The sequence below is a fragment of the Melanaphis sacchari genome, unplaced genomic scaffold (genome assembly GCF_002803265.2).
Source record: "Melanaphis sacchari strain LSU unplaced genomic scaffold, SCAv2.0 Contig1_pilon_pilon, whole genome shotgun sequence".
Classification (NCBI taxonomy): domain Eukaryota; kingdom Metazoa; phylum Arthropoda; class Insecta; order Hemiptera; family Aphididae; genus Melanaphis; species Melanaphis sacchari.
The window spans coordinates 5,583,916-5,598,251 of NW_020270976.1; the positions used below are offsets into that span (position 1 = coordinate 5,583,916).

General features: G+C 25.6%; 1 protein-coding gene across 1 annotated transcript in view; it reads right to left on the reverse strand.

Moving 5' to 3' along the window:
* LOC112593202 (neurotrimin-like) overlaps positions 1–14,336 on the reverse strand; it is a 177,344-nt gene that overhangs the window by 107,862 nt on the left and 55,146 nt on the right. The window contains exon 2 of the mRNA XM_025337546.1: positions 703–800. Within this exon, the coding sequence (XP_025193331.1) occupies positions 703–800 (98 nt within the window). The remainder of the gene's footprint in view (positions 1–702; positions 801–14,336) is intronic.

Sequence of the window (14,336 nt, forward strand, 5' to 3'; positions counted from 1 at the left end):
AATTAATTAAATGTTTTTTAAGTATTAATAAGCATAAAGAGGTCGTACTATAAAAACCTAAAAAATATTGATCCACTTTTCTAGTCATCTAAATCCTAAACATTAAATACGTATAGTTAATTAGGTACTAATTAATACTTAAATCAAATTAAATTTTAGATTCTTAGCGAAACAATGGATATTTTGATTTTACAATGATGTATGTTTTTTTTTAATTTAATTGTTAATAAAAAATATTTAATTTTATCAAAAACTTAGATAATATTAATAAAAAGTTACTCGTATGTTGTTATATTAGTTAGAAATGAAAAGAGCGTAAATTCATAAAAACTTTTATAAGCGTTTGAAATTAGAATTTAAGTTCATTTTGTCAAAATCACGAGTATTACAAATATTAAATATTTTTTAATAAAGAAAGATTAAAAATTGTATACATCATTCGAGTGAAATAAAAAATATTTATTTATTTGTTTTCGCAAAAAAATGTGTAAAAAATCTAAGTTTACATCTGGAATCACTGAAGTTACTCTTGAATGTTAATTAACAAGTTAAAAGCAAAGCATCAAGCAGTATTTAAACTCTCAATTTTAGATAGATACAACAGTAAATATTGGTATGCATTTTTTTGTAGACTAACATTAACATTTTTCCGCTAAATAAATACAATAATATGTTATACGACTAATACAGTTTTCGCTTTACCTTATAAGAACCAAGGTCATCCACAATGCACACTATTGTTGCTTCTCTGCCAACCGGAACCGTAACATTTGTTATCGGTTCAGCGAATTTGGGCATATCTGAAAAAAAGAATTAATAAATTATAATAATATACATTATTATTTATTATACATAGGTTTTTTTTTTTATTATTATAACAATATAATATACATTTTCACATATTTCTTAAAATAAAATAAGCTTCGAAATCTTTGCCATTTGTTATTTTACTTAATCATATTTTACATTTAAAATGATTAATAATCTATTGTGTATTGAAAAATATTCTTTTGAAATATTTTCTAAATTTATATGATGAGCAATATATTATATTTTCTTTGGGTATGCGAATAGACATCATAAAAATATTTTAAATTTATTTCAGATGATATAACTCAATATGATTTAATATTAAAACGATTTATTTAAGCATGTTATCTGTCATAAGGGATGGTTACATCTAAAAAGATTGACGAACGAATAGATTATGTAAGTTAAACGAAGCATACTTGATAGATACGTTCTTTATTTGCGTGAAACACAGTATTTCTGTACTACAAATTACCAATTGGTGTACTGTATCGTTGTGTCATATTGTTTTTATGAGTAACATGCATAAAGAATACAATTTTAAAACCCAATAACTGGCTGACAAACTATTTATAAATTTATGTAGATGATAACTTGGTATTATAAGCTTTAGTCGATTTATGACGAAAACTAGCTATAATCTTTATTTAAGTTATTTGATATTCAACATAAATGTTTACAGTTTACCTATTTAATATTTTTATTTCTTCAGGATTTTGATTCTTATTTTTAATTCACAATTGCAATTTTTTATATACATATATATCTAATATATACATTATTTTTAATTCATAAAATAAATATTACATAGGAATTATTTATGCTATATAATACAGCTAAGTACAATATATATGATAATAGAATATTATATGCATATAATATGGAAGAAATAACTATATGGGTAATATAGGTATATTATATTATAATAACTCTTCCGACTCATTCGAGGTTCCATAAATTATTTGCTTCAATTATGAATTGAATTTTCACACTATTATCACAAATTTATATCATATTCAAATTGCATAGAATTGATTCAGTTATAAAACACACATGACTACACAATGTATTACAATAATAATATTCATATATCACGCGTGAAACGACGGTTAAACTATCGAACTTTAATATTTTAGTCATAAAACTATATTAAAGTGATACCTATATTATAGTAATATTTTAAAGTTATGTTGTTTAATTCTATTCAGACACATTGCCACTCCCTTTTCAGTTTCATAAACAAATCATATTAATATCAATGTATGTCATAATTATGAGTAAATACAATTGTAGTAAACGGAGAAAAGTAAAATAATATTGAAAAAATTGTAAATAATATTATATAATAGTTCATACAAAATATCTTTCTAACACCCAACAGTAATAATTATTATTGAATAATATAGTAGAGTCGTTATGTAATCAAATTACAGTATATCAAAAAATTAAGACAATTTTATTTTTATCTGTGACATAATATATATATATATATATATATATAAATGTATTATAATATTATGTCTCGTTTTTATCAACAATTTTAAAATTGACTATTCTCCTCAATTTTCCACCATAGCTACACTATCCTTTTTTTTCTATTCCCTTTTTATTTTTATTTTTTATATAATATTTTTTATGGAAATAAATCGAAATTATTAAAATGTCACCTGCAATGTTATTTTTTGATTGGCTTACATTATGGTGCACGAGTATTATAAAAATTAAACTCATTGTAAATTAGACATTATGCATATATTTTTACGAAACTTTTATAGCTCTATTCTCATCAAAAAGAAAAATTATCGGTGAATGAATAAATTAATTATCACCAAGAATTACTGAAGATTTTAATATAATATTTCTTTATATTGGAGAACTCAGAACCACTTATAAATGGTCTTTAAAACTCACATAATTTAACAATGAATAATAATCTAACAATAATAATCACAACATCAAGCACTGCGATTGATGTGATATTTACACAATACTTACAAAATGATTAACCAATAAATTATGTATCCCTTTTCAGTTGCCAATTTACGATAAACCAATTATATCTTCTATAAAACCAATAATTAAACCCATCTACAAACGAGTCTGTATACAAATCCATGAAATAGAATAAAATAATTAAACATTATAAAGAACAATTTTTATCTATTGCAATACTTTAAATTATTTAACTTAAGAAAATAACCTGTTATTTATATATATTGTATCTTTATTATGTTCACTTAAATCCTAACTTTTGTATATTATAATTGTTGAGCTATAAAAGTTTTATACTGAAAATAAAAAAAAATTAAAAAATTAAAATCGTTACAAATTTTAGAACAAAATTACCTGACATTTTTATTTTTATTTTATTTTATTTTTTTTTCACTTTGAGTGTTAAATTCATCATTCCGCTGTCCTATTGCACCGAAAAAAGTTTCTTTTTATACGCCCACACTTGCAACACGCCAATCATATTTTTTTATTATTATTATTGAATCAAATTAAATGATAATCGCTGTCGGAAACTAAATTGAGTATAAAAATTCACTTACAAGTTACAATTGATATAACAAACATATTTTAAACGTCATTGGTTTGTGATGTTATAATATACTGAATTCCCTACACGCACAATAAAAATACTAAAATCACACAAAATCATATTTCATAATTACATTGTGCACTACTATTATATAAACCTATATATTCTAATATTATATTAGTTTATTGAAAATTCGTGTTAATATATTTTTATGAACAATTTCAAGAATTTAGTATTGTTCGCAATATGGTTGCCATTTTATATCTTTGTAATAATTCTTGTTCTATAATAATAATTATTATTATGATCTATACCTACAACATCGAATTATGTTCCGTAATACTACGAACAATTCAAAGGGATTCAATTATATTTACATAACCAATTATAAGAATAAAATATTAATCATTATTATTAGTCATGATGTAGGTATATTGTAGTGAAGACTGCGCATCATAATATACCTACGCGTAACGAGTAATTTGATGGTAAATATTAAAATACTGTTAAACGAAAATAATTCACAGTAGAATATTTATTTAGCCAAAATCACCAATATATAAACTTGTCATTAATTATTATTTCTTAAGAGTTGGAGTATATACAAACCTGTTAAATTTATAAAAAAATAAATTAAATGTTGGCGCTGTAATAACTTTTTAAAAGTTTCAACTGAACGAATTTATTAATTATTTTATCTAACTAATGCCCGTCAATAGAGTTATTATTTAATCTGACATAAGCTATCAGATCAATAAATAATGAAAATCTATTTTCGTAACTGCAATGTACTACCTAATGAAATATAAAGGAATATAATTTGATTTTATATAATCGTACTGGTTTTTAAAATAATTTTGAACATAGTTTGAAATACATTATTATACGTAATATTACCAATTTAATTAGTCAATTTAATAAGTTTCTGACATGGTTGTTAATTTCTTCCATTTTGAATTTCTTTAAACTTCTCTGTGGTAGGTACGTTCCCGAAGTTTAATCAATTTTTCGAGTAATTAAAACTCACTAAAAAGCTTGCTATAAATATTATTATATTTTTCTTCATTCTTCTTATACATACATAGTGTGTATGTGTGTAATATACAATGTAACTTTTACGACGTTACAAAGAAGGGTAACACGGCAAGTAAACAATAGGACGTCGAGAGAATGTTTTTGTCATACTAACCCCTCTAATATTTTCGTCAGCATGCGAAAAGTCATTGTTATAAATTGCCTTTTGTTCAATTGATTCAAAGAATAATATTTAATACATGAAAATATATTATAAGTGCCGCATTATAAGTTTAAATTATACCTACTGACGATAAACATAAATACATAATAACACGCTTGTACATTAAATGATTAGCTATTAAAATAGTTATTATTATTGTGTCAACATACATCGTATTCTATTATTCTAAACGTGTGTGTATAAAACGGTTATGTAAGTATTTTAATGTTTGACGCACCGTTAAGAAAATATTATAAAAATTCTTTATTAAATCGTCGTGTAAATTAAAATAACTAATGTTTATTAATGTTTGAAAAAAAAAATGTAATTCATTATTATTATATTGATTTTAGTTACCTTTAACTAAAGTACACATTAAGGTTTTTGAAAAATGTATTTTTCAATCAAATAAGATACCGTTATTAATAAACAGATAGGTAAGAGTAAAAATTTTGTTTATGTATATGATTATTTATTTTTTGAAAAAAATTTTTTTATATAACTATGCAAATAAATGTTAACGATTATTTTTCTTTTAACTTTATTGGTTATTCAAACCAAATTGTGCTTATATTGAAAACAATAATTATTTTCATTTTTTACTAAGTATAAAACACAACTGCTAAAATATTGAATAATAAATAAAAGATAAACATGGTAGTACTTAAAATAGGATTTTTCAGGGACAAAGTACAAACTTTAACCACATTTTCAACAGAGATTTCAAATACATTGTTCAAAATTAACATTTCTGAAGAATGGTAATTAAATGTGGAACTTAATATAATTGATAGACTTCATTTCAAATTCGAATACAATAAACAAATGCGCTTAAGTCGAGTACCTACGCTTATTATTACTATAATATTATTGTTGTTAACAACTTTATAATTAATTAATCAACTATACTATATAGATATTTAAACTCTATTTTTCTTCTGTCTCAAATATAATACCTTTTTTTTATCCACCTCATTAAAATTGTTTAAGTTTATAGTGAGCAAATTAAAATGCTCACAAAATACATTGATTAGACAGCAAATAATGTTGGGTACATCATAAGGTAGACGACGGTAATGTATAAAGTGCGTGTTTTTTATACTATATAAAAGACGTATAATTCTAACAAGGTGTTTGACAATTAGGGTGTAGATTTTAAAATTACTTCATTTCGTTTTTCTTTATATTTTACATTTTATTTTTCTGTTTTTCTAATTCATTGTTAAATATTATGTACAATTAAGTTATTTAATCATAAAAATATTGAAATTCCATGCGTCATATGCGTATCTACAATGAAATGAAAAACAGTATTGCAGTATTGTCAATATAACATGTAGGTAAATTTGTCATGATCCAGATGAAAAACGATATCTAATAATTAAAGTTCAGATTTGAAGGCAAAAGCCATTTTTTTAATGATTTTAATGAAAAAATAATTTTTGTATAACACTGTGTTTCATTTAATATCTAAGACGGTGGTATATATATATTTTTTTTTTTGCCTTTTTTCTTATAAATACCTTTTTTCTTTTTTTGCCTTTTCTTACTTATACTTGCAATTTTGCTTTTTTTTTTTTTTGTCTATGGTACAAATTGATGAACTGTGAAGATAGTGCATTGTTGATTTGATGTTGAAAATTTTTAGAACGGGTTAACAATAAGAATGGAGAAACAACAAGTGATGTCGATTTAATAAGTAGTAATCTTAATTTAGATAATTATTTATGTATAAAATACACCCCAATAACTTCGATGGACGTAGAAAGATCATTTTCTATGTACAAACATATTTTAAGTCCAAACCATCAACGTTTTACTGAAGGTAGCTTATCTAAGTACATGGACGTGAATTTTTTTTTAATTCCAACTAGTTGGTATATTAAATTTTGTAGTATATTCTTGAATTGCTCTTTTATATTAATTAAATGCCTTTTTCACATTTTAAATTCTTTTTTTATTGATTATATTACCTTCAAATCCGAACCCTGCTAATATAATTATTATACATTAACGTTTGTTGGGTTCTATCACTAAAAAATGGTCTTTCACCTCACGTTATATTACTGTATTTTTTTAAGTATTAAATAATTAGTTTTATTTGCAAATTTTGCTATGAAATATTAACTGTAAAATGAAAATATTATTTTAATAATAATTTATTAATTAATTTTACTATTGCCATGGTTAGAAGATGCAATATTTAAAAAAAAAAAAAAAAATACAAATGAGGAGTAACACCAAACATCAACCGATTTATATAAAATGTGTATACCTGACACTGATGATTTAATATCGGTGTGTAGTGGGTAAGACAATAATAATTATAGTAATAGCAACTAATTACTGTGATAATAATAATAAATAATGTAATTGAAACTGTAGAAAGGGCGCTGCAACACCACCATAGATATTGTCTTTATTAATCTAATGTATAAAACGAGATCACAATTTTAACCAACATCCTTCAAATATGCATTTTGGCGGTGCATACAAATTCAAAAACCTGAAGTCAACATTTTATATGATTGACCGTTAAAATTTATTTTTTATATTAAATGACTAAACAAAAATATTATCTATATAGTAATTTCTGTTTTAAAATGTTGGAGTTTTTAATGTTTTTATATCTTAATTGTAGCATTTTAACATAATATACATATATAATATATACTGTAATAGATTTTCTTATGAATCGTTTTAAACAAAATAGTTATGTTGACGCTTCACAGATGTTTTTATAAACAAAATATAAGTTTTGGTGTTTATCGTCTAAAAGCAAATCCTCGTGAAATTTCTCAGAATTGCAGGAACACATGTCTCACTTTCTTGTAATATAGATCTTATAATATGTTTTGTTTGGGATATTTGATATCAAACATGATAATTTCCATTATATATTCAAACATTAAGCATTCATTTAAATATTCTGATTTTTGGAACGGCTAAGTTTACATATAAATCATATTTTTCAATAATTAGGTAACTAAATTTCAAACTTTTTATAACATGGAATGTTATCCTTAAACGTAGAGTTTAATTGCTTAAACTATTTGTTGAAGTTTTGATTAAGTTATTAAATCAACGTTTTCTAATAAATTATGAAATGCTTAACAAATAACAGTAAAAAAGACAGTTTACGTTGGAAGAAATGAAGTTTGCATTAAAAGGTACCATAGAAAACTCCTTAAATTACATAAAAAAAAAAACTATAATTGTATGAAAATATGGTCCTTAAGTACCTATACCTATAAAAGTATAGGTACTAACTACAAAAGTTATAATTTAAATAAATGTTTTATTTAAAGACAAAAAAAGGTAAGCTTGCTTGGTAAATTATTCTGTGAAATAATATCTTGTTTTACCGATGCATGACGAAAAAAAGTGTCAGAATTTTTATAGCATTTATAATACATAATTATTATATATTTAATTTTGATTCGAATATTTATTATTATTTAAAACAATATAGCAATTTTTATTGTTATTTAATTTATAAAGGTATACTTAAGTATTCAACTTCTGTAGCTTTTACGTGCGAAAATGACTCAACTACAATTTATAAAAGACGAATTGTTTGTGTGTTCATGACCAAAAAATAAATTTCACCTTTTAACAATATTTTTGGAGACATACTAACATATAATGTATAACAAACAGTAATACTATGTAAAACATATGAAACATTTTAAATTAAATAATAGGTAGATTCATATTTTTTTTTCAGAACAAAAATAGGAACTATTAAAGGTATAAGAAATTGGAAAAAATACTTTTTTTAATGAGATAAACTAAAAACTATATAATATAAAATTTTAAAAATTTTAAATAGTATGTTTTACCAAATAACTGATCGCCATTTTTTTTTTAAATTGTGATTGAAATATTATTAAATATGATATTTGGGTCTAAAAGTAAAAACAAATAAAGATTTTCGATTATTATTTTATGATTTATGATTTAATTTTTGTATAGAAATAATCAAAATCTTAATGTTTAGTAATTTTATTTTTCTTTAAAAAAAAAAAAATATAGGAAACGTTGCAAACTATAAAAGAATTCTAAAGTCTATTTATAAAGATGAAACTTTAATACGTAATTTATATAAGTATATTAATCTAAACGAAGTCATGCGACTACGAAACTTTTAAATCTTTATGATATAAGTTCGTCCGAAAAAAATTGTTTAGAAAAAACGTACACATCATCACTACAAAAATAATGCAATACACTCGCTCACAAGTATTGATTGACGTATCGATACCTAAATATTAAACGACTGGCTAGTACTTGTAATATTACAGTGCGCGGGTACATCATCGTTGACGGTATTGCCGGAGAAAATTTCTACATCCGCATAACTATGCACTATGTATATAGTGTATAACCATTTCCTTTTATTACACAAACCATTTCCTTTTTAGCACTCTGGATGCACGAGGAGGGGACTTTTGGTGGTGGTAGAAGGTGAAAGGGTCAAAGAGGTACCCCATTCGCGGAGATCGAATGCATTCGATAACCTTTTTTCTCTCATTCTACCCCTCCCTACTATTTTTTCTGACAAAGTCGTTTTTCGATGTTGTTGCTTTTTGGAAGGCTCCGTTTCGATATTCGGCTCTCATCTAATTTTACCGTATTCCCAATACTGGAGACGATTACATCGTTTTCAACAAATTCAGTCAACGTTATCGAAACTTTAGATTGTAATTGACTTTTTTGTCGGCGCTAGATTGCGGCTGGATGGCGTTTATTGTATATGTCAAGTAGTTAAAAAAGTTTACAGACTCGTGTTTTTAGAACAATATAATTTAAACACACTACGAGCTTTTATCTATGATGTATGCGCAATTTGTACTAGTGAAAATTATAAATGCGTTTACGCAGTGATAATATCGTACATAATATACACGGTTGTTACAGCATATTATAAAATACATTTTACAGTGACGAAATATATATAAAATCGTTTTCACTTGACAAAAAATCGACTTAATCGTTTAAGCTTATTACTAATAAAAAATCGAATAAAGCTTTAAATTATATCGAATATAAATAAAAATACTGTTGTGGCTTGGCGTGGCGCGTTGGCTGCTACCAGTCGCGGAATACGACTGAGAGTAAGTAACGGCCAACAGCTACTAGCTCCCGGATGGGTGACCCACTCGGGATCATAGTGGTTAAAAACCTTGCCACACATACACGTGTTTGTTATCAACCGTAATAATCGTAAAATACAACTTACCGTACCGACCTTACCCCTTACCATAGTTCATAACCCCTACAAACAGCTAATGGCCCTAGTTGCCGGGCTTAAGTTCAATAAAAAAATAAAAAAAAAATACTGTTTAAGTCATTTTAATTCTAGCACAAAACTTGTAAATTTAGCTAGTATAATTATTACGATGCAAGGCAAGTAAAATATGCATCATATCTTTTTTACCAGCATCAACTAGAATTGAAAAAAACAATATGTTTCTTAAAACATTTTTTTTTTCTTTCACTTGCCATTTTTATGCATGTAACTTTAGTAATATTGTAATATACACACGAAAATCAAATGACCCATATATTTTCTGTTTGTTGTCATTTAATATCCGCATATATTATGTATATTTATTTTTTTTTATTAATTTATACACATCATATTCTTAAATATTTTTTCTTTTCAGTATAATAACTAAAGTGTAGAAATATACGATAAACTTACTTAATTATTGTTTGAACGTGCGATAGGCATTTGTATGAAATATTATACAAACCAGATACTAATTATATGTATTGTTTATATAACCCTTACAAGTACACCCCTTGATATACTTTACTGCTATGTCATTATTTTTATATCACTGTGTTTGTGATAGGATACCACAAAATTTGTTCTGTAAAGGAGCACATAATAAACGGATAATAAATACCTGAGAATATTCGTGAAAATTATAGTTATAATAAACAATTTAAAAGCCTTTAACACGTATGTATTTAACAATGCTTTAAAATTTGAATAATTATAATTATAGAAAATTTGCCATATCATTTTTTAATCATGATATTTTTCTTTTCAATCACCATTGCTTGATCATAAGTTGAAATCCGTTTTTACATTAAATGACAGGTCGATACTTAATAGTACGTCATTATTTAATTCAAATTGAAAATAGTTCATTGTAATTAATTGTAATAATAATAATTTTGTTTTTGTATACGACTTTCAAATAAACTAAATTTTATGTAAGCAACCTAAAGTTATAAATTTCAATAAAACAAAATATACCTAAATACATTTTATAATAAAAGTATTTGTACCTTGTTTTAGATTTCGTTCTGACTTATATTAGTTTATTTTTACAAAATATAGAAATAAGTATACTTGCGCGGTTATTTGAAAAAAAAATAAAACGGATATAAATCAAATGAAACGAACTCAGAAATAATACCTATTATGTTGCACATGGGTACATATTATACTAAGTGTTATAGTTCTTGGTAAACCTAAAAAATATTTATTTACACAATTGTAAATACTATTAAAAACACATGACAATATTTTTCACCACAGTTCTCTTTTATGATACATATATATATACATACATATATAATAAAATTATATATATATATGTGTGTATGTTATTCTACTTCTCTTATTATAATGTATAAGATGTTCGATCGTAAGTTTATATGGTTTTCTTTTAAAAGAACTTTTTGATTATCTATTGATGTTTTATTTTTTAAAGTTATTTCACTGGTCGTATCAGGGTGCACTTCGAACAAACGGCATACAAACCAAAACAACCCGTCTAAGGGTTACTTAACGAAGAATATAATCTGAATTATGCAATTGAATGTGGAATGTGAAAGACCTTGGTAAACCTAAAGACAATGTCCTATGAAAAATTTTGGACAAGAAAATTATAGATATATTTGCTATTTAGAAAACATACACAATCAGGACCAACTCATAATAAGAGGTAAAATCCCAGGTTGTTCTATTACTGGTGCTACTTTCCACAGTATATACGGTAATGCTACTTATGTCAAAAACGATCTAAAATAGAACTTGATTAAATCTTCAGTCGATAACATCATACTTTCTACGTTGATCCAAACAGCGAATCTTTATGTTAATAATATTTACAATTCTCTGAAAACTAGCCAACCCCTATTCTTAAATTAATCAATAATCCAGCAATACAATATATTGGTGACTTTAACAGCCACTGTACATGTAGCTGGGAATACATGAATTCTAGGACTTGCGGAGACGAACTAGTAGAGTAGAGTTAAGCTTAACAATTAAAGATAGTACATGATGTGTAATAAAAAGGTACATTCCGGTCTGGAAGATGACATAGAGATTAGAGAGTATAACTCAGACCTGTACTTTATATCAATAAAGCTACTATTTAAAAGCTAATTTGCCTTCCTTTACTAAAATTATAGACAGCATATGATAGATCCTGCCACACAATGAAAACTTTATTCGCTTCTCAAAACGTGTAATAAACTCTGCGAAAAAAAAATCATACTACGAAGATTCAAGATTTCCTACGGACATTAAGGAAAAACTTTCAAACTCAAAAAAGAATCTGATAGAAGGCATGATATCTGCCCCATTCACACTAGATGAGATCAACATAGCTATAACCAAACTTAAAACAGAGTAATCTACTGACTATTCACGGTGACTCTTATACCCTACAGCAAAGGTTCCCAAACTGTCGTACACAATCCAAAAGTTGGCCGCAATCATAGTTTTAGTGGGCTTATATTTTTAAATGATACATTTTTTTAAATATGTGTATTTATTATTTTTTATTGATGTTAAAATTTAATTTTATCATACATCGTTATCTGCGAGAATGACGATTAAGAGTTTATTGTGATTTGTTAACACAACGCAACCAAATTATTAGTTATTGAAAATATAACAATTTATTTGAAACCAATTAGTACCTACATGCCATTAAAAACTATTGATTATCTTCAGTAATCAGTAATACACGGTACTTCAAATACGACATATGTATATAGTTTTAATATTATTTTTTCTTAAATAACTAATAAATTAGTTATTTTTTTTTTTTTTTGTTCTCTTATACAATTACTATAGAGGATATATAGTCAAATAAAAATTCAATAACTAAAATGTTTGTAAAATGAGACAATAACTGAATAAACGGTTAAAGAAAATTAATTTATGATGCGCCTTCAACAAGTTCTTTGCAGACAAAACAAAAAAAAAAAAACTTGCAGAAAACATTGTTCTTAATATTTGTAAATTAGATTTTCGAAGAACGGTAACGAAAATCCACGACTACAATATATTATTTGTGGATGTATACTTATAAATGAAAGTAGAGATAAATTATCCAGGAATGAAGAATAAACCACTCGAGTTTTTATGAAAAAAAAAATTAGAATCTCTAAAACCACCGAAAAATAATATTTTTAATTTTACCCCAATTAATTAAAAAACTACTTACGCCTCAAATAAAATAAGTTTACAAATATTAATAAATATAAAAAGTCCTTGTTTAAAGTTTAATAATTGAATTTACTGTTCTTTAAAACGTATCTTTTTCAATTTTTTGTCGTAAGCAGCTGATCTACGAAACAGCGTAAAAAAGTCATTGATATTATTGTGATTCAGTAAAATTTAAAAAAATTTAAAATGGATCGTACCATAAAAATGTTGAGAACCTCTGCCCCCCTACATTATACTACGATTGAACATGAAATCGAATTTTTCTCAAATCTAAAATTTTGAAACAATATCGTAGGCCTACATTTAGTCTCGACAACTCATATTATAGTTAAACCATCGGTTCACGTTATTATTTTTATTGAAAATTTACAATTTTGTAACAATAATCTGGCAAACACATCATAACCGCAAACTTAATAACATCGTTCGATTCATATTTCGAATGCTTAATAGTTACAGGTATTTGGAATTATTTGGATAATTTCTTTTGTTATGCTTAAATTTTAACTTCGATAAAATACCATCTCAAAATATAAAACTAATTTAATAATAAAAACCATTTATAATAGGGAATATTATAGATCGATGGTACATTTTCATAAGTAAAATTCACATAATTATAAATTCTGAGTGGTTCTTATGGTGACAGTCAAACATATGGTAAATTCAAATTTTAACCTTTTCGACAGATATGTATATTTGAACATATTATGTAACCATCATGTATTGTGCCTACGCAACGGACATATTCACATACACAGATAATACGGACAACGCTATACGACAAAATACTTTTGGTTTGTACAGAGGAAAATTGTTGAGCTCGAGTACCGTCCGACATACCACGTGAAAGCGTCAAGGAGTGTGCGTGAAATTCCGACGTAGATTTGTTGGCGATATTAATAATTTTCTTCTTTTAATTTCCTCATGCCAGGCCTCCTCTCTAACGTTCGGCGTTCTCCACAAACACCTCATCCCGAAGAGTTATTGTTCGGAACGGTATTTACACGGGATCACGGTGGTATGTGGTAGAATAGTGTAAATGTATACCATAGGTATACACATTTGTGCGTTATAAATTACAAGGATTGCGTGGCGACGGCGACTGACCAGTCACGAGTACAGAGGATCTCTCCCGTATGAAACCATACCATAGTAAAATTATTATAATTATATTATACAATGGTGAATCCAGGTATACTTCAAAAAAGGAGAGAATGCCTTCACCCCCTGACAAATACAATTGTCGACAAGATGTATTTATT